The sequence below is a fragment of the Coloeus monedula genome, assembly GCF_965178545.1.
Source record: "Coloeus monedula genome assembly, chromosome: 4".
NCBI classification, from domain to species: Eukaryota; Metazoa; Chordata; class Aves; order Passeriformes; family Corvidae; genus Coloeus; species Coloeus monedula.
In genome coordinates, this window is record NC_138784.1 from 21,350,057 (window position 1) to 21,378,046 (window position 27,990).

Below are 27,990 nucleotides of genomic sequence, written 5' to 3' on the forward strand. Positions count from 1 at the left end.
AAAGTTTGTATCTATACATTTTCCCACTCTACAGAATTTACTTTAAATGCTTTTTGTACTCAAATAGTTGTGGTAAAAACAAAGAATTTCTATTTTCACGAAGGAAATAGGTGTTTTGGAGTAAGACTGTGTGCCACTGTCAGGACTCCACTAACAGAAATCTGATAAAGTAGAGCCCTTGCTTCAACTCATTGCAAAGTTCAATTATTCCACATTATGCCTTGATGTTGATCACATTCAAGCAATCCCTTATTTAAATGGAAGAAGTTTTAAGGTCTTAGATAGAAAAGGGCATTAACAAGAATACAATTAAAGGGCTTCACAACAAATATAAGCAGTAACATAGTTTGGAGAACTTCTGATGTCTTAGGAAGTTGCACTTTACTCTTTTGCTTGTCAAGTCTTAAAGCTTGGTGAGTTTTGGATTTGAGAGCCTAGCTGGCAGCTCAGCTCCACTCAGTCCTCTCTGGTGGGTTGGGGAGAAAACTGAAAGAGTGAAAATGAGAAAACTCGTAGTTGGAGCAAAGACAGTTTAGTAGGCAAAGCAAATGACACCATGCCAGCAAAGCTGCAGGTTTCCATTTCCTCTCAGTATTGTCAGTTCAGCTGGTTGCAAGGCAGCCTTTCAGTGTGCATTTGTGATATGGTCCAGGCTGGAGGTGTGTATTTTAAAGACTTGGGGTTTTCCCCTGGTAATCTGAATGATGTAATGCCTCTGCTGCTGTCAAATGTTTGAGTTTGCACAATAGGGGAGGTAGTGACCTATGAGGATAGTGCAGAAATGAGCTAATCTAGAAGAAGGAAAACCTGAAAATTTTTCCACCTAAAAAGTTCACTTGGACGTAAGGTAAATACTCATTGTCATCTGAAGGAGCCTGTACTTCCCAAATGCCTGGAGATAGGGCTGTAAAACAAGTTACGCGCTTGCTCGGAAACATTAAAAATTTAGAGGCGTCTTCTGAACTCCTGGAGCAGAGAGTTTATTTTTTTAATTATAGTTTGTGAAAATGTGAAGTTTGTTCTTGTTGGTAATGTTCCTCTGTGTGATAGGGAAAATCTAGGTAAGTCAGTGGAGACTTTTGCCTTGAAGTGCCACTTCTAGACCTTCAAAGTGAGTAGTCAAAGGGCAAGTGCTTTCCATGGGTGTCTGTGTCCTGCCTCTGCAGCTGGTGGGATCCCTGGATTGCTTTTGCAAGGTAAGGTAATTCTTATCCTGGAGCAGTTCTGCTTACAAAGCTGGTCCAGGCTGTTTGGTTGGGCTGGTCCTGTTCCCACCTGATCAAAGCCTTCTGAAACCAATTGTGCCTTTTTTTCACCCCAGCCAGGAGTTACACAACAAACAGTCAGAAGTTCAGAGGCCTCAGTGCCAGGGAGGACTTTGCTTTGTGAGGAAACTGACTTCCAATAAGGAAGGATATGGATTGAAAATACCATAGTTGCTTCACTGTGTTTTTTTTATCTCTGCTCAAGAAGCAAGGCTTAAAGGGTGGGGTTTTTTTCTGGTTTAACAAGTTCTGAGCAAAACTGGCAGTTTTGCCACTACCAGAGAGATATATTGCTCCCTCCTCTTACTCTCTACTGGTCTAGTAATGCCTTCATCCTGGCACCAGCTATGGTGATCACAGGATTATCCCCTGAGCTGGCTGAGCTTGTTAGACTGGTGGGAAGCTGTCCACAACCTTTCTTCTCCTGGGTTAGTTTTCTCCTAGGTTAGTGAGTTGATTTAGCTCATGCATGGGTCTAATGTCTGCCAGAACTGGTGCCAAGTATGCAGACATCAAGAAGGTAAAAACCAGTGTGGTGGAAGAGAATATACTTGTCCTTTTTTTTTGTTTTGTTTTTAGTATTGGTTGGTTAGATTGATTCACCCCGTGTCAAGGAGCACTTGGCAGGTCATAGGGAAGGTGCCACTCAACAGCCACCACCTCCTAGATTGGGCTAACAAAACCATAAGATAGTGGTAGTGCAGGGCAAGAGCCTCACTGGGCTTTCCTGCAGTGATGTGAGTTGCTACAGACTTGCTGAAGTAACACTGGTACGTGCCAGGCAGAGTCTTCCTCACCACTACATGTCTGAGGGTTATCCAGAGCAGAGCCATTGTTCAGGTTCTCTTTAGCAGTCTCACTCTGCAAAAAGGTATCTGCTGACTCATTTTTGGAAAGTGTGGATTATTCACCAGGACAGTGGGTTATTGCAAGTGCCATTAATGGATGGAATTTTATGGAGAGCAAGCTGGTGACACACAGAGCACTTTCTGCTTTGTCATCCTGAATGTGGCAGGTTGCCCAAACCAACAAGGGAGAGGCCCCCAGCAGCAGAGGCACCCAATATACAAACTCTCAAAAGTCTGCCAGGGGCTATGGTTGCCTTTGGGCTTTGGGGCGATTGCTAAAACTTGGTACCTCTGGCACAGATCTACCTGAAAATAATTAAAGATATTTATATAAGTGCCTCTGTTGTCTAATGGCTAGATTTTTATCTCACTGAAGATACAGTTTTAGGTGAACATTGCTGAGATTGTTCAAACTTGCAGGAATAAAATACTCCTTCTGTTGCTTCAGGTACACACAGGACTGTAGCTTTAATATAATATAGTGAAGCAAGAAATTATCCTTTGTGAAGGTTGTGAAATTATCCTTTGAGAAGGGTGTTCAAAACCTGTGTTCTTGCTTTTCTTTTTCTACATGTGTATGTTCCCCAACTAGAATAGGAAAAGTAGTATCCATCACTAATACTACTGTTAACTGTTGCATAACAGTTCTGGTCTTTAAACCCCTTTACCACCATCACCAAAGTACTCTTCCCAAAACCTTTGTGAGATAAAGGAATTTTAGCACCAAGTTTGAGAGAAGAAGTTAGAGGTGACAAGATTACAGACCAGTTTTCAATGACTGCCTTTTTTCATTTGTGTTTGTGTGAATGCTTTTCAGGTTTGTGGGCTCGGTGCCCATGTAATGTATACATAGCATTCAGTATGGCTGTTTCTCTAAGTATGGACACGCTGCCAGGGTTTGCTAATTAATGCTGGTTGTACGGTGCAAAGTATGCTTGTGATTAAGTACAAACAACTGTGTGCTGACCCATTTATTGGAAATTAAGTTTAACATAATTCAGAGTTATGTGGAGGAAGGCAGAGTTGATAATGGATTCCAATCAACTATTAGATTTTCCACTTCTTTTTTTTTCAATGCCACACCAAATAAAGTTTCACTGTGTGTAAATGTTTTTTTTTCTTTTCACAAATATGCTTAAACTTTTATACTGGAGATACATATCTATATATGCAAGATCAGTTATGACCATCAGGAAAACTGATCTTTTCCTTTTGAATGCATTTATCAATACATTGAACTGAAAGAAGTTTCCAGGCAACTAATTGCAGGAGAAAACTAAAAACTTTTAATTCAGTTTAAAAAGTACAAGACTTTAAATGTTACTTTCTGGGCAAGAAAGCTAGAAGTCATCACTTTGCTTCAAGACTGAAGTTTCAGGCTTAGCCACAGGAAATATGATTTCCTTGCTTTGATCCAAGCATATTGTTAGACTGGCAAAAGGTACTGAAATCTCAGCCAACTCCTGCATGGGATTTTATTCAACAGAAAAATATCGCAAGTCATCCTAACGTTGCAAATGAGTCATGAGTCGCCTCAGGAAAGGCTCCCCTGGGACAGATATGCCACAGACGAGGAAGCAATGAAGCCGCCAGGCCACTCCCCCAGACAGTTTCTCTCGAGGAGCACAGCCTTCATAAAGGACGTCTCTCCAGACACTTAGTTATTTTATCCTTTATTTCACAGGGGGAGCCCCGAAGCTGCGAGAAGGGCAGCGCGAAGCAGCGGCAGAAACTTCCCAGCCAGTTGTTTCTGTACGGGAGAAGCAAATAGGAGATCATGAGAGAACTTTAAAGGTAGGGGGAGATACATTTCAAAGTCTGTAGTTTAGTTCTCACATTGAAAAATAGTCAGAATGTAGACTTTCTTGTAAAAGTTGTAGTTCATGGGTGAAGAGTGAAGGAAATCTGTCCTCAGGATGGGATTATGGTCATGAAGAAGTTCCCCCAGTAAATGGGATGTGGATCTTGTCAAGAGCCTGGCTGCTTTGGAGCAGGGTTCTAGGAGGAAGAGAGGAAGCTTGTGATCTACTTTGTATAATCTAAACTTTTAATACGTTTTCATAAAGAGTTATTATGAAGAATTAATGAAAAATGAGCCAAACAGTAGGAAATAAAAACTGAAGTTTCTTAATCCATGTGAAAGCATAATGCATTTTTCTTAAAAGAAGAAAAAACAAAGTAGCATGATATAAGTAGTGATCTAAGCAAATGAGTAGTTGGTGTGGTTTCTTTATATGCATCATAAAGATACCATTCTCGGCAGCTGGGTCTGATGACTGTGGGGAAGTCAGTCTGCCCTCATGCTTCACACCATCCACTAAGCAAACTGGAAGGTGTGCTTTGGAAAAGAATGGCACCCTTTCGCTAATTTTACATCTCTACATACAAATGAAGTGAAGCTGCACATCATAGTACAATACATGCCCCTTTGCTCTGATTGTGGTAGGAAGTTTGATCCTGGCTAAGGGCTGTGTTAGAAAAAGAGAAAAAAGGGAACCAAAGGCCAAAGTAGGTTCAGTGGTAGGGGTGTGTGTTGGGGTGGTGGAGCAGGAGGAGAAGAGGAAGGAGAATGAGGCATTTTTGGGTGTTTTCACAGTGGCTTCAGGTGTCTCCAAGGTTTTGTTTCTACTGCTAACATGCTGCCTGAGGTTATGTAATACTACTACAATCTAAACTTCCTGCAGGCAGATGCAAAGCCAGAATTCCTGCTGACATTGCTGTGTAATTCGTCTGAGCAATAGGGGATTTTTGTCAGTGGGATGGCTGCGCTGGCAGCAGACATAGTTATAGAGACTCACTAATCAAACCTCAGAGGAAGGTGACAGAGAGGGAATAACCTCAGAGGAAGGCAACAGTAGAATGGGTTGAGTACAAAGGGCTGTTTAATGCTAAAGAAAATTAAGATGAAAAGATAAGGGAAACTTATTTGGGCTCTTTTCTTTTCTTTGGTTTGCCACAACTATTCCTGTAGTCCTGAATCAAGTCCTACCAAGTTAGGCAGACAGAAACACGTATTTGTAAAGTGGCAAAGTATGAGTTTCCTAATTTACGGGTTTGGTCTTAAAAGTTTTTTCATTACTTCAGTCGATGCTCACAGATTTACATCAGCTAAGGAATCTGATCTTTACTCGCTTCAGATCTTGTCCTGCAACTTGAGAGGCATTGAGAATTTTGCCACAACTCCAAAGGCTTGAAGATCTGAAGCCCTCATAAATTGGAGTTTCACAAATGAAGTATGAAGGCTCATTTTAGAAAGCGTTGAAGATGGTGCCATGTTCTTTGTGGCATAAGCTGTCAAAATGCATTTTAGGACTAATGGGTAGTTTTTCTGTGGTAGTAGCTGTGATTAAAAAAAAATCTTTTGTAAAACCATGGTGGTCACACTTGATCCATTTGATACCAAAGTTATGCTAAACCAAAGCAGTGATAAACACTGGCATATTACAAAAATGCAGTTTTCAGAAATGGTTTTCTTCATTCAGTTCTGTTCATTCCATTGGTAAGGCTGGTAATTATTGTGGATTAGGAGTGTCGCAGAGGATTGTTGTATTTTCCTACAAATATATGCAGGAGGAGGGGGAAAACACTAATTAGGAAAGTCAAGGGCAGATGAAAAGAATAAAATAAATTAATGGAATGCTTGTGTCAGCAGTTACGTATCTCATGCTGGAGTACAGTATGAGGAGGCACTAGACTTGCATTGTCGTGGAAAACTAAGCTCTGCAAGGAAGCCCAGTGCTCCAACGAACAAGAAAATTTGTAGTTCAGTATCTGACAGGTAAAGAGCTTTTCACAGGTGGATTAGGAAGACGAAATTAAAAGCTAATTAAAAGCAGAGCTCAGAAAATTCAAATGCAATTATGTTCCCTTATCACAATATTTGCTACTGAAAATACTAATTGTTGAACACTGAATGATGTTCCCATATTCCCTCATACTTTTTGTTTTCTCTGTTCAGGCACATAAGGAAGAAGACAATCCTCAGAAAACAATGGAAGCGAACGGACTTAGACCAGTGCCAGATTCCTATGACTATGATCTCATTGTCATTGGTGGAGGCTCAGGTGGTCTGGCAGCTGCCAAGGTATGAGAGGGAAAATACAGACTTATACTTTCCTTGTCAGCAGGTGGGTGACATCCTCAGTGTCTTGAATTTGGGTATCTTTAGCACTGTAGGAGCACAACATTTCTGCCTGATCAGTGACATTTCTTTGGAGGTTAGTGCAATTATACAATATTCTTTTCTTTATGTTCTGAAGAAGTAAAACACAGTATATTCCTTAATATTTGTTAATACTCCTTACTAGAATGAAACTTGGTCCCCACAAATGGGAGATGATGCTTCTGGAAAACAGCAGTTAAATATCTTAATAGTGTTTATTAGTAGCTGAACTTAAACTCAGCTCATAAATGAGAAGGTTTTTAAAACTATTCATAATTATCATCAGGAGGTATCTACTTTTATATAAAAGTACAATCTTTTCAGACATAGTTGTGTATCTTGTTTTAATTCTTGACAACGGGGGAGAGTCTGTGATTTTTGAACTTACATAGTTGCATAAATGGAAATTTTGCCTACACTTAAGTAGAGTTATGGTCTCACCCTTCACTTCTAGGGTCTGGTATTTCCTGCCTGTAGCCAGATTGGTTAGGATATTGCTATTAGAAGCGTATCTAGATTAATTAAAAGAATCCACAGTGGTACAAAATATACCAGCTCTTAGAGCTGTCATTATCCCAAATATTTTAAACTTGCTGAAATCTGTCGTAAGTCAGTAGCTCTCCTTTACTTCAGTAGTCAGGCAGTTGTGTCTCTTCTGTCTGTTGTTGGATTAACTATTTAGGAGTGAATTGAGCATTCCTTTAAGTACATTGTTGCTCAAGACCTGGAGCTGGATTATTCTTCCAGTCAGGGGGCATTTCTTTTGTTCTTGAGAAGTGGAGGAGGTCATGGGGCAGTGAAAGAAAATAAGGGGAAAATATTTTAGCATAGCATTGGATTCACACTGAACCCTGGTCCCCTAGAAGTACTTCTGTTATAATGGAAATGTGCAGGGCTGAGTGATGGATTGTCGGTCCATAGTCTATTTTTGTAATTTACTGCTTTCCTATCAATAGGGGCACTGTTGTCATGGTGTAGGATTGAGGATTGAAGGTAAGATACATGAAAATTCTGAGCACCACAAAGAGAAGCAAACACTGAGGATGGAGATGTTCTGGGATGGGAGAGAGTAACAAGAGTAAAATAGAGTTTGCAGTAATGCAAAAAGAGCTTGCAGTAATAAGAAACCAGCTGTCAAAGTTTCCATAGGGAGACTGCTTTGTTGTATACATGTGCTATGTTGGGAAGCTACAGCAGTGATGTTTATTGCATCCTTTTTCAGTTGTAGGACAGAAAAGGTGTGCAGTAGGAGGATAAACTGCCTTATTCCTTCAACTTGGTGTACAAAGTATATTGATTCTTAGTGTTCTCAACTGATAAGTTAAGTAGAGCAGAAGATGGTAGATCAATAAAGTCAACACCACCATCATGTGTGTATTTCAAGTCAGTTTCATGTAGTTGAAGTGAAGCTGTTTTATACACATGAACTTTTGACTTTTACTTAGATTGTTCAATGTTTTTTAATGAATTAACTAACAGTGCTTGAAAAAAAAAACCAGACCAAAACAGAAAAAAAACCCAGCTACACAGCTCTTATATGAAGTTCCAGATATCTGCACTTGGGTTTGCAGCAGTTTAACTGGGTTGGTTAAATGTGTGCTTTTGACTCTTGACACATGCACATCTTCTTGTGAGCACATCTTCCTCTCTACATTGGGCTCAGAGTTGGTTACTTTGGAGGCATGTCTCCACAGTGAGTGCAAACACTGCCAGGCTGACTTGGTATAATGCAGCTGCAGACTCAGACCGGTGCCAGGCCCCTGCTCTCAGTTCACACAGAACAGCTGCAGCCCTGCACAGCCTTGCTGTGTTCCTGCAGCACTGCTCTGAGCCCTGAAAGGTTTGAGAGCCTACAGGGCAGGTTTGTGGCTGTGGGCAAATCACTCAGCAGAAGTGGTTGTATCTGTGGGATCTCAACCGAGGTGGCGATGCAGTGCTGTGCTGTGTTATGTGAGCGTGTAGCCGAGTGAAGCTTGGCAATCCATGCAGTCTACTTAGCTCACCCTGGTAAATCTTTTTGGAGCAGTGTTTAAGAGCTGTCATTATAAAGGAGCTTTAATGCCACGTCTCAGTCCCTAAGCACCTTTCTGAAGAACTTTCTCAGAGGTGCTGCTAATGGATAGGAATTAGCTTCTTGGCCAGCCTAGATCTTTATTGGAAGTGGAAATCCAGTACAGCAATGTTTTCCAAAGGTGTCTATAGCCTGTGTTATTTGAAGTGTGATTTGCATTTTGCATGAAGTAAAATAGATTTAAAATTGAAATTCTAACTGTCAACTATTTGGATTAACAAGTATTACTGGTAGCAGATCGCTGAAGGCTGTCCAGCTCCTCCCAAACCAAACCCAAGGCCTTAGTGTAATATCCTGTTCCTATAGTTGTTACTGCTTACATGTTTAAGAACTCATTGTATGATGCCAGCATAGTTGTGGCTACTGCAAGTAGCAAAGTTATTCTGCTGCATCTCATGGGAGGAATCTGTCATTGCTGTTGCTCAGCTACATAGTACTTCCCTAAGTGATTTTCCGTGGTGGCAGTTACTGCTGTCAGTTTTTGCTGCCTTCTTAAAAAACACGAAGGGAGCAATGAAATTAGTGTATAGTTCTCAGTACCAGGCATTAATTGTAGATTAGCTAATGAAAGTTCTCAGGGGAAATACAGAATCATAGAGTTGTTAAGGTTGTCATGCTTGGCCACATGATTTCTTATGTCATTGTCTGATGTGGTTTCAAACAAATGTTGGAGAAACCATCTTTGAAGGGAAAACTGGATTAATTAGGAATTTGTTAAGTATGTTAAAAGTAAATGGGCATGTTGGGAAATAGTCTGAACAAAATGACAGGATGGAAGAGTGAAGAGGATGTTGGACTCAGAGTCTCCTGTGTATTGGCTGGTGCCATGCTGGCAGGATAAATATCTTTTTTTTTTCCTTTCATCTTCTTTTTCCTACTGAATGCACAGATGAATTCAGAAGATTAATGACTGTCTGTCTGTTCCCTTGCAAATCGTTCATTGTTATTTAATTAAAAGTCACAAAGCTTTTCAGCAATGCATGATGTTATCATCTACTCCAAATTCAACCTCTAATATTTAGATACGTGTCTTATTTAATTTGTTTTGCAGGAAGCTGCCAAATATGAAAAGAAAGTGATGGTGCTGGACTTTGTCACGCCTACGCCTCAGGGAAGCTCATGGGGTAAATTTCTCTTCGTTACAATCCTGTTATAAAGGAACTTTACTCAAAGACTCTGATTCTCATGTTTGGAATCTGCCACACTGATGTGAAAATCGCATCCTGTTTCTTTCTCTCAGGTCTTGGAGGAACATGTGTAAATGTGGGCTGTATACCTAAAAAATTGATGCACCAGGCAGCTTTACTGGGACAAGCCTTGCAAGATTCACGCAAATTTGGATGGCAGCTTACAGAAGAAGGTAAAGAAAGGCACTTTTTTCAGTTTTGTCATTTGCACTGAAAATGCTGAGGTGGTTCTCATAATCAGGTGCTTGTTGCACTGCTGCACGTGTTGGCTTGAACACTGTGAGGCAACTTCGGAGAGATTACATGTAAGTTGAAGTGTTTTTCAAGTCTAAAGCCATGAGGCTTATTGCCTCCATGTTTGATCTGTTTATTAATAGCTCCTGATCATGTTAGTAATTGATGAGACTTGTGTGAATAAAAACATTAAGGTACTGCTCCATTTCTGAATGTACCACAATATCTAAGGGAATACCCCAGAATGTTGCCTGACAGAAACTCCTTATAGTTGCAAGCAAGGATTTCTTTTTCCTAAGTGTCTGTCACTACTATGTAGGAAGACAGATTTTATTTTCATTAGCTCTAATATGCGTGGTTATAGGATTATGATTTACTTAGGCTGTAATCCTGTAGTGGGGAGCATGCAGAGGCACCTCTCAGAAATGCATTGTCTTTGTTTATTGAGCAATGTCACCTGCTCACAGCATCTGTCAATATAAACCTGTCAATAATGCAGTAAGTCCTAATTTTCTATGTTTTAAGTCATGCCTGTTGACCTCTCATGTTGTCTGTGCTGATGTAATTGTCTGAATTTCAATAGATTTACCCTGAAATAAAATGGGAGTAAGACAAACCCAGTAAGACTGGGTCATGAAAAGAATCTGTTTGAGAGAATACAAGTTTTGTTATGGAAAAAGAAGAACTCAGACTAAAAGGTGAACCTTCCTCTTTTGTTTCTGACAGTCAAACACAACTGGATGACCATGACAGAATCTGTTCAGAATTACATTGGTTCACTGAACTGGGGCTATCGGGTTGCGCTGAGAGACACGAAGGTCACGTATGAGAATGCATATGGAGAATTTGTTGGGCCACACACAATTAAGGTACTCCTTAGCCATTGTTTGCTGTGTCTTCCTATAGAGCTGTCTGAATAGAGATGCTTTTCAAATAGAATAATTTTTCCCATGGTGGGACTGTAAAACACTCACTTTGGACTAATACTTTGTCTGCAGGCAACAAACAAAAAAGGAATTGAGAAGCTGTACACGGCTGAGAGATTTATCATTGCCACTGGTGAACGACCACGCTACCTGGGTATACCTGGAGACAAGGAATACTGCATTAGCAGGTAAACACTGGCAGGAGTATGAAGTCATTGCTTGTGTGTAAATGCTTCCCCATACTGAGGAGCACAGTCTGCTTGAAGGAAAACCCCATACTCAGATATCAGGGAAAGTGGGAATAGCATAGCTGCTGACGTTATGAGGTTGGTAGAAATCTGTCTTCATTGCATTGGGGCAGTCTTGAAACCCAGCACAATTTTTTTTCTAGCTACTCAGTGAAAATAATTCAACTTTTGAGAAAAACTGGTTTCAAGTGTCTGGTTAGTTGCTTGTTATATGAAGATAAAATGTGTTTTCATATCAGAGTAACTTTTAAGTTACTTGATGTAGAAACAGAGGTTGGAATTACAGACTGGCAGACCTATAGCAATGAAGTAAATAACTGGCATAATCCCTCTGAAACCAGAACACCATGTGGTATGTTTCCCTTCTAATAAGGAGTAATGCAATTAAAGATCACAGATAATACAGCCTGTAAAGTGATGCTTTAAAGTAGCTTCAAGGTGGAAGAGTCAGGAATTCCAGACTTTAATGCTATCAGATTGTGTAATCTTTGCTGAGTTCCTTGGGTATAGGAGCTATGCTACAGCCTTTAATTGCACAATCACATTTTATTCCACCACCCTAACAAAGGTGGAAATAAACTTATTTTACATTTAAATCTTCAGAGAATTGTATTGCCAAACTCTAAGTGTCTGCTGAGTAAGTGTGGTGCCTCCATGAGTCCTGGCTTTGTGGAGAAGCCCTGGTTTTATAGCCGAGGTCCAAAGTGTGGTAGAACTGATGTAGCTTGATGAAGCAGTTGAAAGAAAGGAAAAGCAGGCAGAGGAGCATGTTTTCCATAATTTCATACTTCTATTTTTGCCTGTTACTGTGGTTTGCATTTATCTGGTTTGTTGTCTGTGTGTATCTGGCACTGTGTATAATACTTTAGCAAAAGAATAAGTCTTCAAAGTGATGGTGGTATTTTATCTTAAAGCTGATCCCCTTCCTCTTTTAGTTCTCGGGAGCTAAAACTTACAGCAAAATATTCAAAGCAAGATTCAGAGGGGAAATAAACACCTACCTTTTTTAACAATTTGTCCTAAATTTCTGTTTAAAAACCCTCCACATTTTTGTGGTGATTCAGACTTTTCATACTTTTTTTTTTTTTTTTTTGTATGTATGTATGTATACTCCTAGATGTAACCTTTTCATCTGTCATGTACTGTTCTTGTATTCCAGATGAACTTCCAAAAAATTAAGCAGGGTTTTTTTAGTGAGCAGGAGAAGGAATAAAGTTCTATTCTTACAGAAAAAATTAGATAAATATAAAGCACAATACATTCTTCTGATTGCCTCTAACTTTCTTTTCCTTTTTCCTTCCTTTTTATTTTTTTCTCCAGTGATGATCTTTTCTCTCTGCCTTACTGTCCAGGGAAAACCCTGGTGGTTGGAGCTTCCTATGTTGCCTTGGAATGTGCAGGATTTCTTGCAGGCCTTGGATTAGATGTCACTGTAATGGTGAGATCCATTCTCTTAAGAGGATTTGACCAGGACATGGCAAACAAAATTGGCGAATATATGAAAGAACATGGAGTCAGCTTCATTAGGGAGTTTGTGCCAATTAAGGTAGGCTCTAAGTGACTACAGCTGATTGGGATATACCTATCATAATGTTTTAAGATGTAAATTATTTTAATTAATGAAAAAGTTGAACTTGCTTTACAGTATTTGCTGTGATATACAATGGGTTAATTTTTGTTTTAAATGAACTCCATGAAACTTAATTAATTGAAATGTATAATTTAATCTTAATATTAAAATTTTGTGAGATTACAAAATTCATTGTTTTTATCAGAATTAGTTGGGTTAGTATATGTTGCATTGAAAATGTTACACGTGCTCGTCCTGGTTCTGCAAATGTTAAATATACTTAAATTCAGCAGTTTTCCTGAAATCTGTGAAACTTCTTGCAGGCCCATAATTAAGCAGATACATAATTTCCTCTAAGATCAGGGTCCAGTGCATCCCAAATAGTCATATTTTTCGTTGCCATTTTTCAAATTCTCAGCCAGCAAATACTGTTTGTATGCCAAGGATTAGTGGACAATCCAGAGAAGTAAATGGGCTTTGGAAGTATCCATCTGTATCGTTTACTTGGCAGAGTCCTTAAATACTTGCTCAATTTCTGTTGACTTCAGTAAGAGTGCTCATGTAGGTAGTTACATATATATATAGGCATGTCTATAGGCAAATTCAGGTTGAATTTAAGCCAGATTAGAAGTTCTGGAGCTTTTCTAATGCAAAATTGCTCTATCAAAGACTTCAGTGTGTGCTAACAGTATTTTTCTTCATGTTTTTTTCACAATAGTGCTTAATTGTTCTGAAATAGCAAATTATATACTAAGCAATTTCAGTTTGGTGTTAAACCAGCGTGCTACTGAGTTTAACACTTTGGGGATTAAACCCTTAATTTCAGTGAAGACTGTTCCTTTCCACTCTTAGCAGTATCAAGAGCAGCTTTAAAAATGCTCTTGCCACTTCGCCCTGTGGGTCTGAGCCTTTCTCACAGAATGAGAGTTCCTGTGAGAAGTCAAAATGGATGTTTCAAGGAAATTCGTTTTTATGCATGTTTTCGTTGCATAAATCCCATGCTGTATGAAAAGTAGGGATGATTATCTAGGTTCTGTTTCAGACATAGCTTTTTGTAAGCTCTAATGGGGGATGAGAAAGAAGGAAGCTGTTTTTACAAGCAGATCATTACAACTAAATGTCAAGCAGGCTCCTCCAGATGCATCCTGTGATGAGGAGTCCATCACCACAGTCACAAATGCACTTCTGTGTATTTTACCCTGTCCCTTCACTATATGTCTTTGATTTCAATGGGAATAAAATATTTGGCCCTGCTTCTGGTTGCGAATATCCTTCAACTTAAGTTGCTGGATAGGTTTTAAGCAGGTTTTGTCACCTCTTTTGGACGTTGTGTTTGAAGTTATGCATGTTGTGCTTATGAAAACCCTTCCTTGGGACGTTTGAAGGCAGAAGATAAATTATTATAAATAATGCTGCCTTTGAACAGGAGCAGTTTAGCACAGTGATCCTTTAAGGTTGGTAGGATGGTACAGTTGGTTTTTTTAAATTGAAAAGAAAGGACAAGATTAAAAACTTCATCAGAAACTGCTTTTTCTGCCTCTAAATACTGAACATGCAATAGGAACCAGGGTGTTGTTGAAAAGTACCTCTTCATCTGTAAGAAGAAGACTAAAATTCTTCAGAATTGTGTAAAGTGTTGCACGCTTACATGTCTCTTGCATGTCCTGCTGAGGGCTTTCTGTGACAGTAGCTTCCCTTGGGTGGAGGGAATGATGGCAGCAGGTGGAGAAAATGTCGGACGGTGTTTCCAGGCCTTGTAAGAGTTTCCTTCCTACTCACCTCCTCTATCCCCAGTGAATACAACAGGTCATGTGGTGGGCTTGGACAAGAGTTTAACCATCAGTCCACTTTTATAAACAGAAATGAGGTTTTGTTGTGTTGGTCATAAGAATAAATGCAGGGACATAGAACAACACATTAAAATATGCAAGTAGAAATGTAAAGAATCTTTAGAGTAAGTGCTTAATTTTAGGTCATGGTAAAAACTCTCTCAGTGATATGTGGTGGGAAACATACACATTTGTATATTTTTATTTGAAACTAAACTTTTGTTTTCTTTTTACTCCATGCAACACCCAAAATAGGTTGAGCAGGTTGAGGAAGGAACTCCTGGAATATTGAAGGTTACAGCCAAGTCCACAACAGGAGACCAAATGATTGAAGGGGAATACAATACTGTGAGTCCTGTCTATATGCATGAAGAATGTGAAATAGCCTTCCATTGAATGTTGAGATTTTGTGGGGTGTTTTTATCCACACTTCAAATTTTTAAAAATTACATTAGTCATTAAATATGCTAATTGAAAACAGTCAGCAGGTAATTAATCTGGAGAAAAAAGTCCCAAAGTCCATGGTTATTTACCTTGCCAAATCAGTTTGCATGCTTTTGAAACCTGTTTCTTAACTTAGGGGTGTAGATGAGCTTGGTCACATGGAATCAGTTGCAGGACTTTTTCCCAGTGGAATATTTGTAATAAATGATAAGTAATGATTTATAACAGCTTTCCTAGTAATTAAGGCATGTTTTGTAGTTAGCACTAAACAACAGCCTGTGCAGGAGTTAAACAAATGGGTGACATGTCATCTCAAGACCTGTTGTTGACACATCTTCACAAAAACCATTAATGCTCTGTGGCAAATCAGTCAGGAAACTTCATTACACACTTAAGACAGTAAAATTGCAGTGTGCAGGTATGGTATTGTATGTTTGACAGTTTCCATTATACCTCACCCCACTCATTTTCATAGACCTTGATGCTGAAAGGACAAAAAAAAAGTTGTGAATAGAGTATTTGGAACCACACAGAATGCATAAAGACAGGCCTCTGCCAGCCTGGGACTTCAGACTGCAAATGCTTTGTGCCAGTGACCTCATTTACCTGTGCAGTGCATCAGTCATCCCTAAAAAGTACACACCTCAGTGCATCTGGGAGCCAACAGTGTGGGAAGATTTAACAATGGCAGCAGAGCTATCGTTCACGGTTGTAATACTGGGGTTTTTCTGGTCCATAATAGTGAAAGCTTTTTAGCAAGGAAATCAATACCATCCCTTCATTAAGGAAACTTTTGGTTTCTTATTGCTACATCTTTCACTGAAATGCTGTCACTCCTCATAGAAGCTGTGACCTGTCTGTGCTGCATTTTAAGACCTTCAGCTCTTAGGATCTGGTGTATTTGATCATCTGTAAGACTTGAAGGAGATCTCAGGATTCCTTCAGGACAGTTCCTGGCTGTCATATGAGAAGCATTAAATAGTTATCTGGGCAGTTGTCCAAGACTACAAAGCGTGTAGCAAATTTCCTTGTGATAGCAAAAGTTGGAACTTGATTTGTTATGATAGCAGAGTTGATAGAATGGGTAAGAATTTGGCCTGGTCTGAACAAATGTTCAAACAAATAATATTCAAAAAATAATATCCTTTGACAGTGACTTGGCTGAGAGCCTATATAAGTAAATTATATTTTCAGATCAAACCAAATACTATTTTATGGTATTTTTATTTGCTTAAGCATCTGAGTTTCTTTCCTAAAGAGCCCTTTCCTTATGGAGCATTTTGAGGTCACCTGCCCTGGTAAGGATACAGGATAACACTTTGGTATAAAACTGCAAGGAAATAAAGAATCTATCCCTAACTGATTTGTTTAGAATATTCTTGGGGTATTTTTTTAGGGAAAGCTATTTGACTGTTTTTAATCTTAGCATTAAAACCTGGCATCGTTAGGTCATGGTGGTAGCGTGGCTTGTCTTAAACTCTGTGAATCTACAATGTGTAACAAATTTATTCACCTTACTGTGACCAAGCCTTAGATACTAATCTCTAGTATATCTTGAAGATAATAGCCAAAGGAAAAGGCACTTTTGAGTTTTTAAAAATCCATAATGTGCATTGCTGTTTTGCAGGTGTTGCTGGCAATTGGACGAGAACCATGCACGAGAAAAATTGGTTTGGACAAAGTTGGGGTGAATATCAATGAAAAGTAAGGACAGATGTCTGTGTGTCACTCACTGCTGAGCTTGTGTCATGTACTGTTACAATGGTAGCAGTACAGAGACATCCAAAAGCTTTGAGGAAAAATTTGTCCTGATTGTATACTCTTGGATGGGAGACTGTGTAGCAGATAACTGCATTTTCTCCCATAGTACTGCTACATTTGCTTTTTTGTTGCTGAAAAGTCAATTTCTAATTCCTGGGAGAAAAAAGTGTCTGTTCCATTCTGTCTAGGTTCACTGATCTGTCTTAGCTTCTTCCAGTTACAGGGTTTTCTAGGATCTGCCAATTGTTCCTTGTACTCTTTTTTTCTTGTCATCTTGCTTTTATCACCTCTTGGAGCAAAAATCTGTTTGCTCATACAGGTTTTCAGAGCAGTGAGTTTTGTTTATATTTTAATGTAAATGCTGCTATGTGTTATTTTGAAAGGTAAGGTTCAAGTAGCATTCCTTAAAGTCACAGGTGAAGTTCTTGATGTGTTTTAGGTTTTGGAGGGGTTTGTTTCTTGCCTAGAAGCAATCCTTGGGAACAATTTGTGTCTTATGTAGAAGAGTATTTGATGTTTAATGTAGTGAGGTTGTTGCACCAGCGAGTGGAGCTATCAGTAACATTTTCAATATTGGTAACAAAAACGTCTTCCAGGCATGTGGGTCCTCAAAGACCTTCACTTTGAAGAAAAGACAAGGGACCATGAGCTTGACCAGAGTTTTTATACATGAATGCAGTAACTGATGTTGTCAAAGGGAACAGTCGTGATATTCCAAATAAGTGGAAATTTTGGTCCACTCAAAATTGGCAGACCCACGTTGGCTTGTAGAGCAGTACACCTCTTTCTGATGTCAGGACACCTATTGCTAGCTTAATAGAATGAACTATAAAGTTATTAGCATAAACTGTATAATTGTTAGCAAGTGCAAAATTGAGGAAGTTGGATTTTTAATATGGGAATTGCCGCTGGTCTATCAAGTAACTGTGTGACTGTTTCTATGTCTGTCTGATTAGGTTTCTCTGTTACATGTGTTTCCTGTGGTGATCACTGCACTGTCTCATTTATTGATGAAGTAGGAAATATTAATAATTAAAAACTTCCATTAGCTCAGTGCACTTACAGCTAAAAAGCTTGCTGGCTGTCCCTTAGGTAGGGTGTGTAACAGCCTGACCTGTCTCTGTGTAGGAGCCTCAAGGATAAGCTTCTATAAACAGCTTCAGCCACTGGACTGAAATTTCAGTAGTGGAAAAATTGTTTTGTCTTACAAGTGGAGTGGGAGAATGCCTCTTTCTGTCATTCCTGAAAGCTGCCAGTACACAGCTCAGCTGGTGGTAGAGGGTGTTTCTGGAAGAGGTTTGTGCTTCACCTCAGTGATTCAGGAGATGAATCGCAGCTTCTCAAGCTACCTCCTTATCCAGTGTGTGAATTCCTGTAGTTTTGGTCAAATTTGCCCTACTTTATATTCCTGCCCAAGACTGTAAGATTATGAATATGAATTCTTTCCCCCATACTTCACATACAAGTCTTTCCCTTAAAGCTAAGGGGCCTAACTCCTGCAAGGTAATTTACACCTCCAGCCTTCACAGCAGAACACTTACATCTTTTTTCTTGTTATTTCCAATTGCAGAACGGGAAAAATTCCTGTCAATGATGAGGAGCAGACAAATGTGCCACATATCTATGCTGTTGGAGATATACTGCAGGGCAAGCTGGAACTCACACCAGTGGCAATCCAGGCAGGAAGGTTGTTAGTTCGGAGGCTTTATGCTGGGGAAACCACTAAGGTAAGGAACCAGTTGACTTAAAACACTGTCACTGCTCTACTTCCAAGTGCAGAGTGCAAGTCTGCTTGTTTGTGGAAAACCCAGGAGAATTTTAAGGATTAGCTTTGATGATCACTTTAATTTTCCCCTGGCAAAGATATTACTGCAGATGTGTTCTGCTAATTGTGTAGGATGAAATTAATACCTTGTGGGTTAAGCAGTAGTCTCTTTTATTTTTTCCTATTAAGAGGGTTTAGTTTTCTCTCAGAGTATAATGATAATGAAACTAACAGAGATAATTTAACTTGGTTTTAATTCTACTGCCTTCCATAAAAGTTAGCAATCTTTCCCATCCTGTTAAGTGCTTTAACACCAATTCAAAGGCAGTTTACTAAATCTACCTACGGTCCCTAAATAGAGTGTAATAGGAGTTTGTGATGCTCTTAATTTTCAATGCTATTTTCACTAATTTTTTTCACTTCTCATCTGTATGTTTTCAATGTAATACACAATCCTAATTGTAGTTGAATATGGACAGAATGGAAGATCAGATGTACCAATAACTCAGCACATATTTATACCTGAGTACTTGAATTAATGGATTCAGTGTTTGTTTCATACCAGTGCAGCTCTGGGTTTCAGCCAGGTTATGGTTGTTCAAACTGGAGTAACGTGGGTACTCATTTACACCTTATGTTTAAACCATGAGGAAAGGAGAGTGCCTTTAAAGAACTGCTATACTGGTATGGGTGCTTGTCTCACCTTCATAACCATATGTCGTGACCATAAAGGTTTTTCTTTTTCAGAGCCTGCTCTATTCATAGCAAGTTCAACTATCAGCCAGATTTAGAGCTTGATTGTTTATTTTATGTTGGCAGGTATTGCAGTAACAGAGCCCTGAATCAGTGTGCATAATGTCATTGAATTAGCCAGGCAAGGTTTAAGAAACTGTAGCAGAAGCCAGATTTTTTTATTGCTGCAATGCTATGGATATGTCTTAATTTACATTTTATGCCAGATAAGTCTCTCAAGGTACAAAAATCCTTATGCTGCCAAAGCAAGCATTCTTATTCAGTGAATCCAAGAAATGAGTAACTACTAAATGGGAGCGTGGCTTACACTGCCTTTGTAACAAATCTGGAAAAGGTGATTGAAACGTAATGAGGTGGTGTGGATAGGTGGGGAAAGAATAGTAATCAGTGTCTTAGTTGATCCCCAGTCACAAAGGAAATTAATTAGAGTTGAAATACGTAGAAAATCAAATTGCTAGAAATGAAATAGAGCTGGCCAGCCTGCTTAGTCTGCTATGGCAGAATGACTCATTTGGTGGACATGGGAAGAGCAGTGGATGTTTGTTTATTTTGAGTCTAATAAAGGCTTTTGACACTGTCTCTCATAACATTGTCGTGGACAAATGGATGCATTGCAGGATGGGTAAGTGGGCAGTGAGGTGGGTTGAAAACTGGCTGAGCAGATGAGCTTAAAGGGCTGTGCCCAGCATTCCAAAGACCAGCTGAAGGCCAGTCACTGCTGGTGTGCCACAGGGTTGGACATAGGTCCAGTGCTGTTTAACATCTATATTAATGGATCTGGATGCTGAGAACAAGTGCACCCTCAGAAAGTTTGGAGATGATACAAAACTGGGAGAAGCGACAAGTTTTTGCTGTCCCCCCCAACTGGCTGTACTTCATGTCTTTGGTTCTTTGGCATCACCTAGGCCACAGCTGATGAAAAATGAGTTTTGAATGGTAGGGTGCCTTTGCAGCATCCCCAGCTGAAAATAGCATGCTTTGTAGAAGTGGTTGAAAAGGCTACTTTTTATCTCCAGTTTGACCTGTGATCTAGTACATTTTTAAAATGTATTTAAAATCCCTTTAATCTGGGCATACTAATGTTAGTGTGACTTTAAACTGTCGTTTTGTTCTTGCTCTAATTAACACCTCTGGAATGAACAAACACAAAACTGTACCTCAAGTTAAGACAATTAAAAAAAAACAAAAGAGCTTTCAGAATTGTGGATAATTGAGCTTTTCTTCCTGTGTTTCAGACTGCTGTATGCTGGTTTTATTACTGATGTTGTGTGGGTTTTTTGTTTTATTTTGAATGCCGTACAGTGTGACTATGTGAACGTTCCAACTACTGTATTTACTCCTTTGGAGTATGGAGCCTGTGGGTACTCTGAAGAGACCGCAGTGGAGAAATTTGGGGAGGAAAACATTGAGGTAAATGTCTTAATTTCATCTGGGTTTTAGCTTTCCAATTTGTAATTTTAAATAATGTTAAAAGTCAATTAAAACAGCATTTTGTGCTCTGATGTAAGGGCAGGAGGTGACTTTTTGTCTTCCTTGGCTGTTCCTAGACATGTTATAAAAATAATTCTCAATTCCAATAGCTCTAATTGCAGATATGTTCTATTTTTGGCAAACAGGGGCTTAAAGGTGGAATATTTGGTTAAAAAAAAAAAAAAAGAAAAAGGGTTTCTTTGTGTCTGCAAATACTTCAGGATAAATTTAAGCTGGGCATGTGCTGGAAGCGATACACTGGTTTTAATGTCGAAGTGGAGCTTTGGTACCTACAGCAGGGCAAATTCCTTACCACAGTGATTTTTACTTAATAAAACCAAATGTTATGCTCATTTTTCCTGTTTACTTTGACTGTACAAGGAGGTATGTGCTTCATTTTACTCATGTGAGTAATCCCTTTTCATTCTCTGGGATTGCTAGTCAGGAGTGAAATTAGACAGATACAAGCACTTAGTGCCTGAGGCTGTTCTTCCAAAATACTGTATGGACCACATTACAGAAAGCATGAGGGGAAGAAATCTCACAATAAACTGAACTCTTATGTCCTGGAAATATCACCTGAGGAGCATTATTTTCAGAAATAAGCAGATAAGTGGTAGTTCATGAAGTTGAGAACTTGTCTTCCTCTTAGCTGACATTTTCTGAATTGGACTGTGGAGAAAAATAAGTGAATACAACTCAAAATGGCAGTATGTAAAATACTGTTAACCTGACTACAGGGCAAAGGCTTAAATGCTTTTCTGCCCACAAAGTTTGTATATACCCAGCCAAATTTTTGTTATTGAGTGAAATTCTTGATGTTGTACATGAAACAGTGGACCCTTTGTTCTGGAAAATGTGCTTTTGATTTTCAAAGCATTTTCTTTTTTAAAATGTGCAGCCAGAAGCATTTGTGTTCTGGCTAAGTCCTCATTTAGTGTATTCTGACCTCTTTATTGTGTCACCTTATTGGCTTTTGTTGTTGCAAGCCTCAGTAAGATTATTGAGTCGCTTGTGATTTTGTAACTTAATAAGAGCATGGTGAACTGTGTCCTGGAAGTGTAATATTCTTATGGCTTCTCCTTTTTTAATTATTGGATGACACTAGTACTTGTTTTGTAGAGACTCCTGTCTTTGGCATTCATTAAGGGAAAAGAGTATCATCATGATTTCAGATGTTCGAAATGCTATGTACATAGCTCGTTATTTAGGATAATCCGGCAGCTTTTGGAAGATCATGCTCTCTGCTTGGAAATTTTACAACTCTGTTTAAACCTGTGTTTTATTTCCAGGTGTACCATAGTCATTTCTGGCCACTGGAGTGGACTGTGCCATCCAGAGACAACAACAAATGCTATGCAAAGATAATTTGCAATATTCAAGATAATGTAAGTGCATCTTTCCTTCCAGGGCAAACAGTATCTATATGTTTGTCATAGGGACTGTTGATGACACAACAGATATAAATAGATTATTTTTAACAAATTAAAATTTATTTAAATTTGCCTACCTTCTGAAATGTAATAAATATTTATAGTGATGCATACTTCTGTGTATACAAAACCAACCCCCAGTAAAATACAAAATTCTGCCATTGCTATTTGCATATGGCACTTCTTCCATATATGTAAAATAAGAAGTAGAGATCTTCAGGAATGTTCATTAGCTTTGAGAAGTGAGCAAATCAATACATGTAAAAATGGTTAGGAGTTTTATTGGTTTATTCTCTCCTTCCCAAACTTGGACATTCTTTTCTGGGAGATTCCTCTCTCTGAAATTGAGGTCTCTCAGAAACCATCACAACTTGTAACCTCTCCAAACCCACATGTGCTTGTAAAACTCTTGAGCTTGTTCTAACAGGATAATGTATCTTGCCTGCACAAATCCCATTTAGGGTGATAATACCAGGATTATCCTTGGGCTAGGATCAAATTTCCTGGCAGTGGAAATGTACAGTACCTGCTGAAGCAAACGCAAAGCTAGTAATTAGTTAGAAGAATTGGTGTGCCCATCTCAGAATGTTCATCATCTGTTTAATAAAATTTAGTTGATTTTAATAATATAAATTATTATGAAGAGTAATATTCTATTAAAATGTATTCCTGTTAAGATGGTGGCATAGCTATCCATCCTAGAAGAAACAACCAAAACTTACTTTACCTATATTCATTTTTCTTAGATACAGATTTATCTTCCTGCAGTTTTTCTGAGCATCATGTCGCTGTTTCGTAAAATTTGCAAACCTGTTGGGCGTTGCCCATCTCCTCTTTCTGGAGGAGTTTGCAGTAGCGTGAAAGGTATCACAGTACCTCTGGCTACATTCTAATCCAAAGTTACTTAAGAAAATGCAAAGGTTTAATGGTGATTTAAAGTGTTTCATTAATTTATTTTCACTTCTTGTCCTGAAAATTTGAAACGTGTTTAAGTGTCTAGGGTAGTGTTGAAAGCTACCCTGGAAAAAAAACCAGTTCAGTAACTATTTAATACTCTTATTACCTTGGTTTCATTACTATGGTTTTATTTTGACATATGTCCATATTTTTAAAGGAAAATAATGGTAATTCCATTTTAGTTACCACTCAATTATAGCTTTTCTTATTTAAATAAACCCTGTGGTAAATCTCAGTCCTCAGACTTACTGAAAGAATAAAAACCTTTCAGTGTATGTAGTATCCACTATACCAAATATATGTGGTATTTAGCAGGAAGAGCAGATAACTTTTGATACTCAGCTGGGCTACATCTGTGGTCACCAAAATCTGATGAATTCCCTGAAGGCCACTAAAGCCCACAGCAGCTGACATGTGCTAAATGTTCATGTTTCTCTCTTTAAGAAAAGCAGATCAGGTCAGTACAGCTTGTCCTGCTGGGTATTTTCTGAGGATGTATGTGCAGTGTGGTGTGTTTTGCAATTGAACAGGAGTATAGATAGGAGAAGTGTGAATAGTACCTTCCTTGTAACTGGATGGGGTTTTTGCCAGTCTCTGAGTGTATTATCTCCCAATGAAAGCCAACACTGCCACAAGAGTTGTTGGCAGTTTAGTTAAAATATACTTCCTGCCATGTCTGGTTGGCCACAACTTCAGCTCGTGGTCCTTTCCTGTGAGCAACTATCAAACTGAAAATTCTTCAACAGATACAGACCATGTAGCCTCCTACCACAGGCCCTCGTACTGAAAACCTTCCTGCAGGGTGCTCACCTTTACTTAGGCAAGCATTCTGTGGGAATGAGTGGAATAACTCACCTGAATAAAATTTAAATCCTTGTTTGTGACTCAGACACACACAATGGAGCACAGACCATGGCATGTGTTAAATTTGTATGCTCTTGGTGTACTCCTGTGCAAAACTTTGTAAGGAAGCTGACTCCTGAGTTCCTAGTAGAATCTTTGCAGAGAGAGAGAACAAAATTACACCATCTCCCATCTGCTGGTGCTAATTATAGTTCACATTTTAGTGGTTACATTAATTTGTGATATGTTTTGTGAGCTGATTGAATTATATACTCTGAGTAAGAAAACCTTACACCTTGTCTAACGAGAACTGAATTCATGACTGTGCTTGCATTTCATTTTCTTTGGCATTTAGGAGAGAGTCATTGGTTTCCATGTCCTTGGCCCAAATGCTGGAGAAGTCACCCAAGGGTTTGCAGCTGCTATTAAATGTGGGTTGACAAAAGAACAGCTGGACAGCACCATAGGAATTCATCCTGTCTGTGCAGAGGTTTGTATACAAGGTCACCTCATGGTCCAGCTTTCATAGCATTCTGGGGTAAGGTGTTGGAAATCTGAATTAAAGAGGTCCACATTTGCAGGAAAGTAGCGGGGAGGAAAGGACAGGCAATTATCCAGTTTTAATATTTAGAATTCTAACACTTAGGCTTAGTCTGGGGTATTTAATTTTTTTTTAGTGTGTTAATTTGAGAAAAGTGTATGGTCTCCCTTAATCCACTTCTCTCTTTACTGGGGAGTGTAGAATTTTTCTCCCTCTCAAGATTATGAAAGCTTCAAATACTATTTCTGCTAAAGTGGTTGTCAGAGCTAGATTAGTCTACTCAAAATAGGCTTACAAACTGGTGCTGGGGAAGGGGACCAGCTACATGACAATTTTTCGATCAAACTCTCTCCTCTTAAAGATCTTTCTTTATTCCATAGGCCTTCAATTCATATGAAACCACACAAATATTTCTTCTTCTGTTTATGTTGCTGTTCCTCTTTAATGAAGAGCTCAATTTTCTCTAGCAGGTGTGGGACAGCTGCTCCCAGATGTAAATCAGAGAATGATTTTTGTAGCATTAGGACCAGTTTATATTAGCTGAGGATCCATGAAAGCTTGTTTATGACATGTGTAAGTCTTCATGCAGAACCTTTGGTTGTGTTAGATATAAAGCTTTGCAAGGGTGCACCAGGATGCTGCTCTGCAGAAGTGACATCCACCTCTCTTGTTTCCTATCTTCAAGGTGATTTAGTGAAAGCAATGTAGTAAGAACTCTATTAATGAAGTGAACTGCTAGCAATCTGAATTATCTTCAAAGCAGCCACAATATAGATTCTGTTCTTTGTAGTACCATCTAATGGCATTCTTGGAGGCCCTTGAAGAGGAGTAGCAGGTCCTTATCTTACCAGGGGCCCTGTGGAGGGGGATCTCTGAGGGAGGCATTCAAACCTGTGAACTCAAGTGGGGTATTAGCATATGCAGTGTGAAGAGAGGATGAGAGTCATAATTTATTCTGGACATCTGAGCTGCTAAAATTGAAACTGAATAGAATGATGATTAGACATAATTCAGGGAGGTAATTTCAGATAATCATATTTGTTTGAGTGGGGGAGGAAGAAATTGGCTCAGGAGAAATACGCTATTTAAAAGCTCCAGGGAACAGCGATCATTTTTAGTGACAGTCTTCAAAAGGGTTTTTTATGCTTTTACTTAATTTAATCTCTGAGCGGTAAACAAAAATCAAAGTGCAAGATGGCACTCTTTGATTAGAAAAATGCTTGAAAACTGGAATTTGTGAGGAATGAGCATATTGGATGACTAGAATGATGGATAATATCACTGCTATTTTTGTTACATCCCTGTAAAAGTTAAGGGAAATGAAGTCTGATTTGAACAGGAAAGGGGCAGTGTTACAGGGTCAAATGCTGACATCTTCATTGGCACTAGTACTAACTAATTACTAAGTCTGCTGTGAAACATGGTTTTATTCCACTTGAAGAAAACCTTAAGACTGAGGGTCCCATTCTCGCTGCTTACAAATTAGAGCCAGATTTCACTTCTCTTCTTGGAGCAGCATTTTATTCTGCAGAAAACATGAGCTCAGAATGGAATTTCTTGCAAGGTAAAGTCCAAATAACTTCAAGCACAGAGCTGGTAGGACCTCAGCCCTACAGAGAATTACATCTTAGCCTCAACTGCACTGTGCTGCCTGAAATTCAGGGGGCTACAATCGAGCATCTGTGATGAAGAGAAATTGTCTTCTGAAACTGGGGTGATTCTTCCAGGTAGCTAATGATGGCTTTCCAGCCACTGGATCTAAGGTCTTGTCTTCACTTAAATAATGAACAAATTCTGCCAAAAAATACATGTTTCCAACAATTATCAAATGACTCCAGCTGGCTTACTAGGGAGCAGTGTGGTCCCCTCCCACACCTGGAGCTTGCAGTCTGGCCGGGAGGAAAGCAAATAAATTTTGTACTTTTTAATCTTGGTCTTTTGAAGTGAAATAACAATAAATGAAGGCTCCCATATGTTGTCAGGCTGTGGATCAGAAGTAAAGACTTCAAACCCCTCTGTCAAAACATGCACTATTTTTTAAATAAGTCACTGTTCTTCTGCCATATATATTAGACATGCATTTGTCTTCCTGATTTGTGTCTAATGCTTTATGTGCTTATAGAAAGTGGAAGAGGTTTATCATTTATTGATGTTGTTCTCTGAAGAGCTGCTAGCAGCCTTAATGCAGCAAAGCTCCTACTTAGAGAAATATAGGTCTTTCTGATCCCCATTATCTTTAGATACTTCAGTGTTATTTGCATAGCTGAAATGTGTATGTACTTTATTCTATGCTAGGTTTATTCTTCCTGAGAGATGGCTTTGATGATGACTAATTATTGCAACTTTGAAGCATTTAGATAGCAGTGGTTTTGATTTCCTTTTTTCCTTTTTATATCTATGCAAAACCATGCAATTATTTGCATAGTAAAGTACCAGTATTAAAAATTTTTTTGTAGAATTTTTCTTCCCAAATTTTAATATCTGTTAATTTTACAATAATTATTTTTGAGTATGTTGTTTGCACTAATGTGACTTGAAAGCAGTAAAGATTGGAATTTTTCAAACTGGTTTTACTCAGTGTTTTCATAGCTATTGTCAAGAGGACACAGATCCGAGGCATATACCTTCATTAGCAATCACTTCCACATTTCTGTAATGTCTACAAAGGCACAAAGGCAAAATTCCCTCCAAATGCCAGGCCTTGAGTTAACTTCATTTTCCCAAACAAAGAAGTTTTCTTTGAGCCATAAAGACACTTATTCATTAGGTGTACTGGAGTTCATTATTGCTGAGCTTGTTCCCACTGTAAAATCTTAGGAGCATTAAGACAAGAGGTGGTATAAAACCATGTGACTTCCTTAATTCTTTTCCACTGTAAAAGGAAGAACATAAGCTAAGTGAAGAGAACAAAAGTTATTTGTATGTGTGCGCGCTGTTCAATGGCAAGGATTTTAAATGTGTGATTTTCATTATTATTTTTGTGCTTTAAGAAATGGCTGCTGTTTTGAGCATCATGCCCAAGTTAATTATCCAGGTAAAAAACCATTAATTTTAGCCACACTAAGAGTCTTCTCTTTTCTTTCTCTCAAGGTATTCACCAACCTGTCTGTGACTAAGCGTTCTGGTGAAGACATCACTGTGAGTGGATGCTGAGGTTAAAGACCCCCATTGTTGCTATTGCCAGAGACTGACTTTGATCACACTGTCTGACTCCTGCAATTCAGAATGAAGGTTCTGGGAGAAGTCACCCTTGGACACCTGCAGAAATGGGTAGAGCTTAACCTGGACATCCCATCGTCCTAAGGAGAAGAGCTCTGTGGGAGTTGGTCACTTGTGGTGATTGGCTGGCAATTAGCAATGCAATGGGAATCTGGACTGTCGAGTTGGTGCTTAGCAGGGCATTTGATGAATGCTTTCATGAAGTCATAGCCTGAAGCCTGCATTGTCTGGTGGGCAGTGATGGAAGAACTGCTAGCACAGCTGGACAACAACTATTTTGGTTTGGCTTTATTCCTCTCTCCTTTCTTTCCTGAACATTCCTTTCCAGAACAAAGAACTTCCCAACTCAGAAAAATCCCCACAAGTTCAGGTAATTGTATCAGATAAATAGCTCCTGTGTTCTGGGTCATGACACAGCAAGTGCAAGGTCTCTTCATGAGCATGTACTTTACCAGCTCACATGC

General features: G+C 38.9%; 1 protein-coding gene across 2 annotated transcripts; it reads left to right on the top strand.

Annotated features, from left to right (window-relative positions):
• Positions 1-6,081: 6,081 nt before the first annotated feature.
• On the top strand, positions 6,082-27,516 carry TXNRD1 (thioredoxin reductase 1). Of its 2 annotated transcripts, none has more exons than XM_082281012.1 (13): positions 6,082-6,197; positions 9,398-9,470; positions 9,587-9,706; positions 10,494-10,636; positions 10,766-10,881; positions 12,262-12,487; positions 14,596-14,688; positions 16,412-16,488; positions 18,116-18,272; positions 20,366-20,473; positions 21,826-21,921; positions 24,122-24,256; positions 27,398-27,516. In XM_082281012.1, the coding sequence occupies exons 1-13, from the start codon at positions 6,105-6,107 to the stop codon at positions 27,458-27,460; spliced, it is 1,500 nt and encodes a 499-aa protein (XP_082137138.1). In that variant the 5' UTR covers positions 6,082-6,104; the 3' UTR covers positions 27,461-27,516. The 2 variants fall into 2 exon arrangements, with proteins under 2 accessions (XP_082137138.1, XP_082137139.1); XM_082281013.1 differs by having other exon boundaries at positions 6,106-6,197; positions 24,125-24,256.
• The last annotated feature ends 474 nt before the right edge of the window (positions 27,517-27,990 follow it).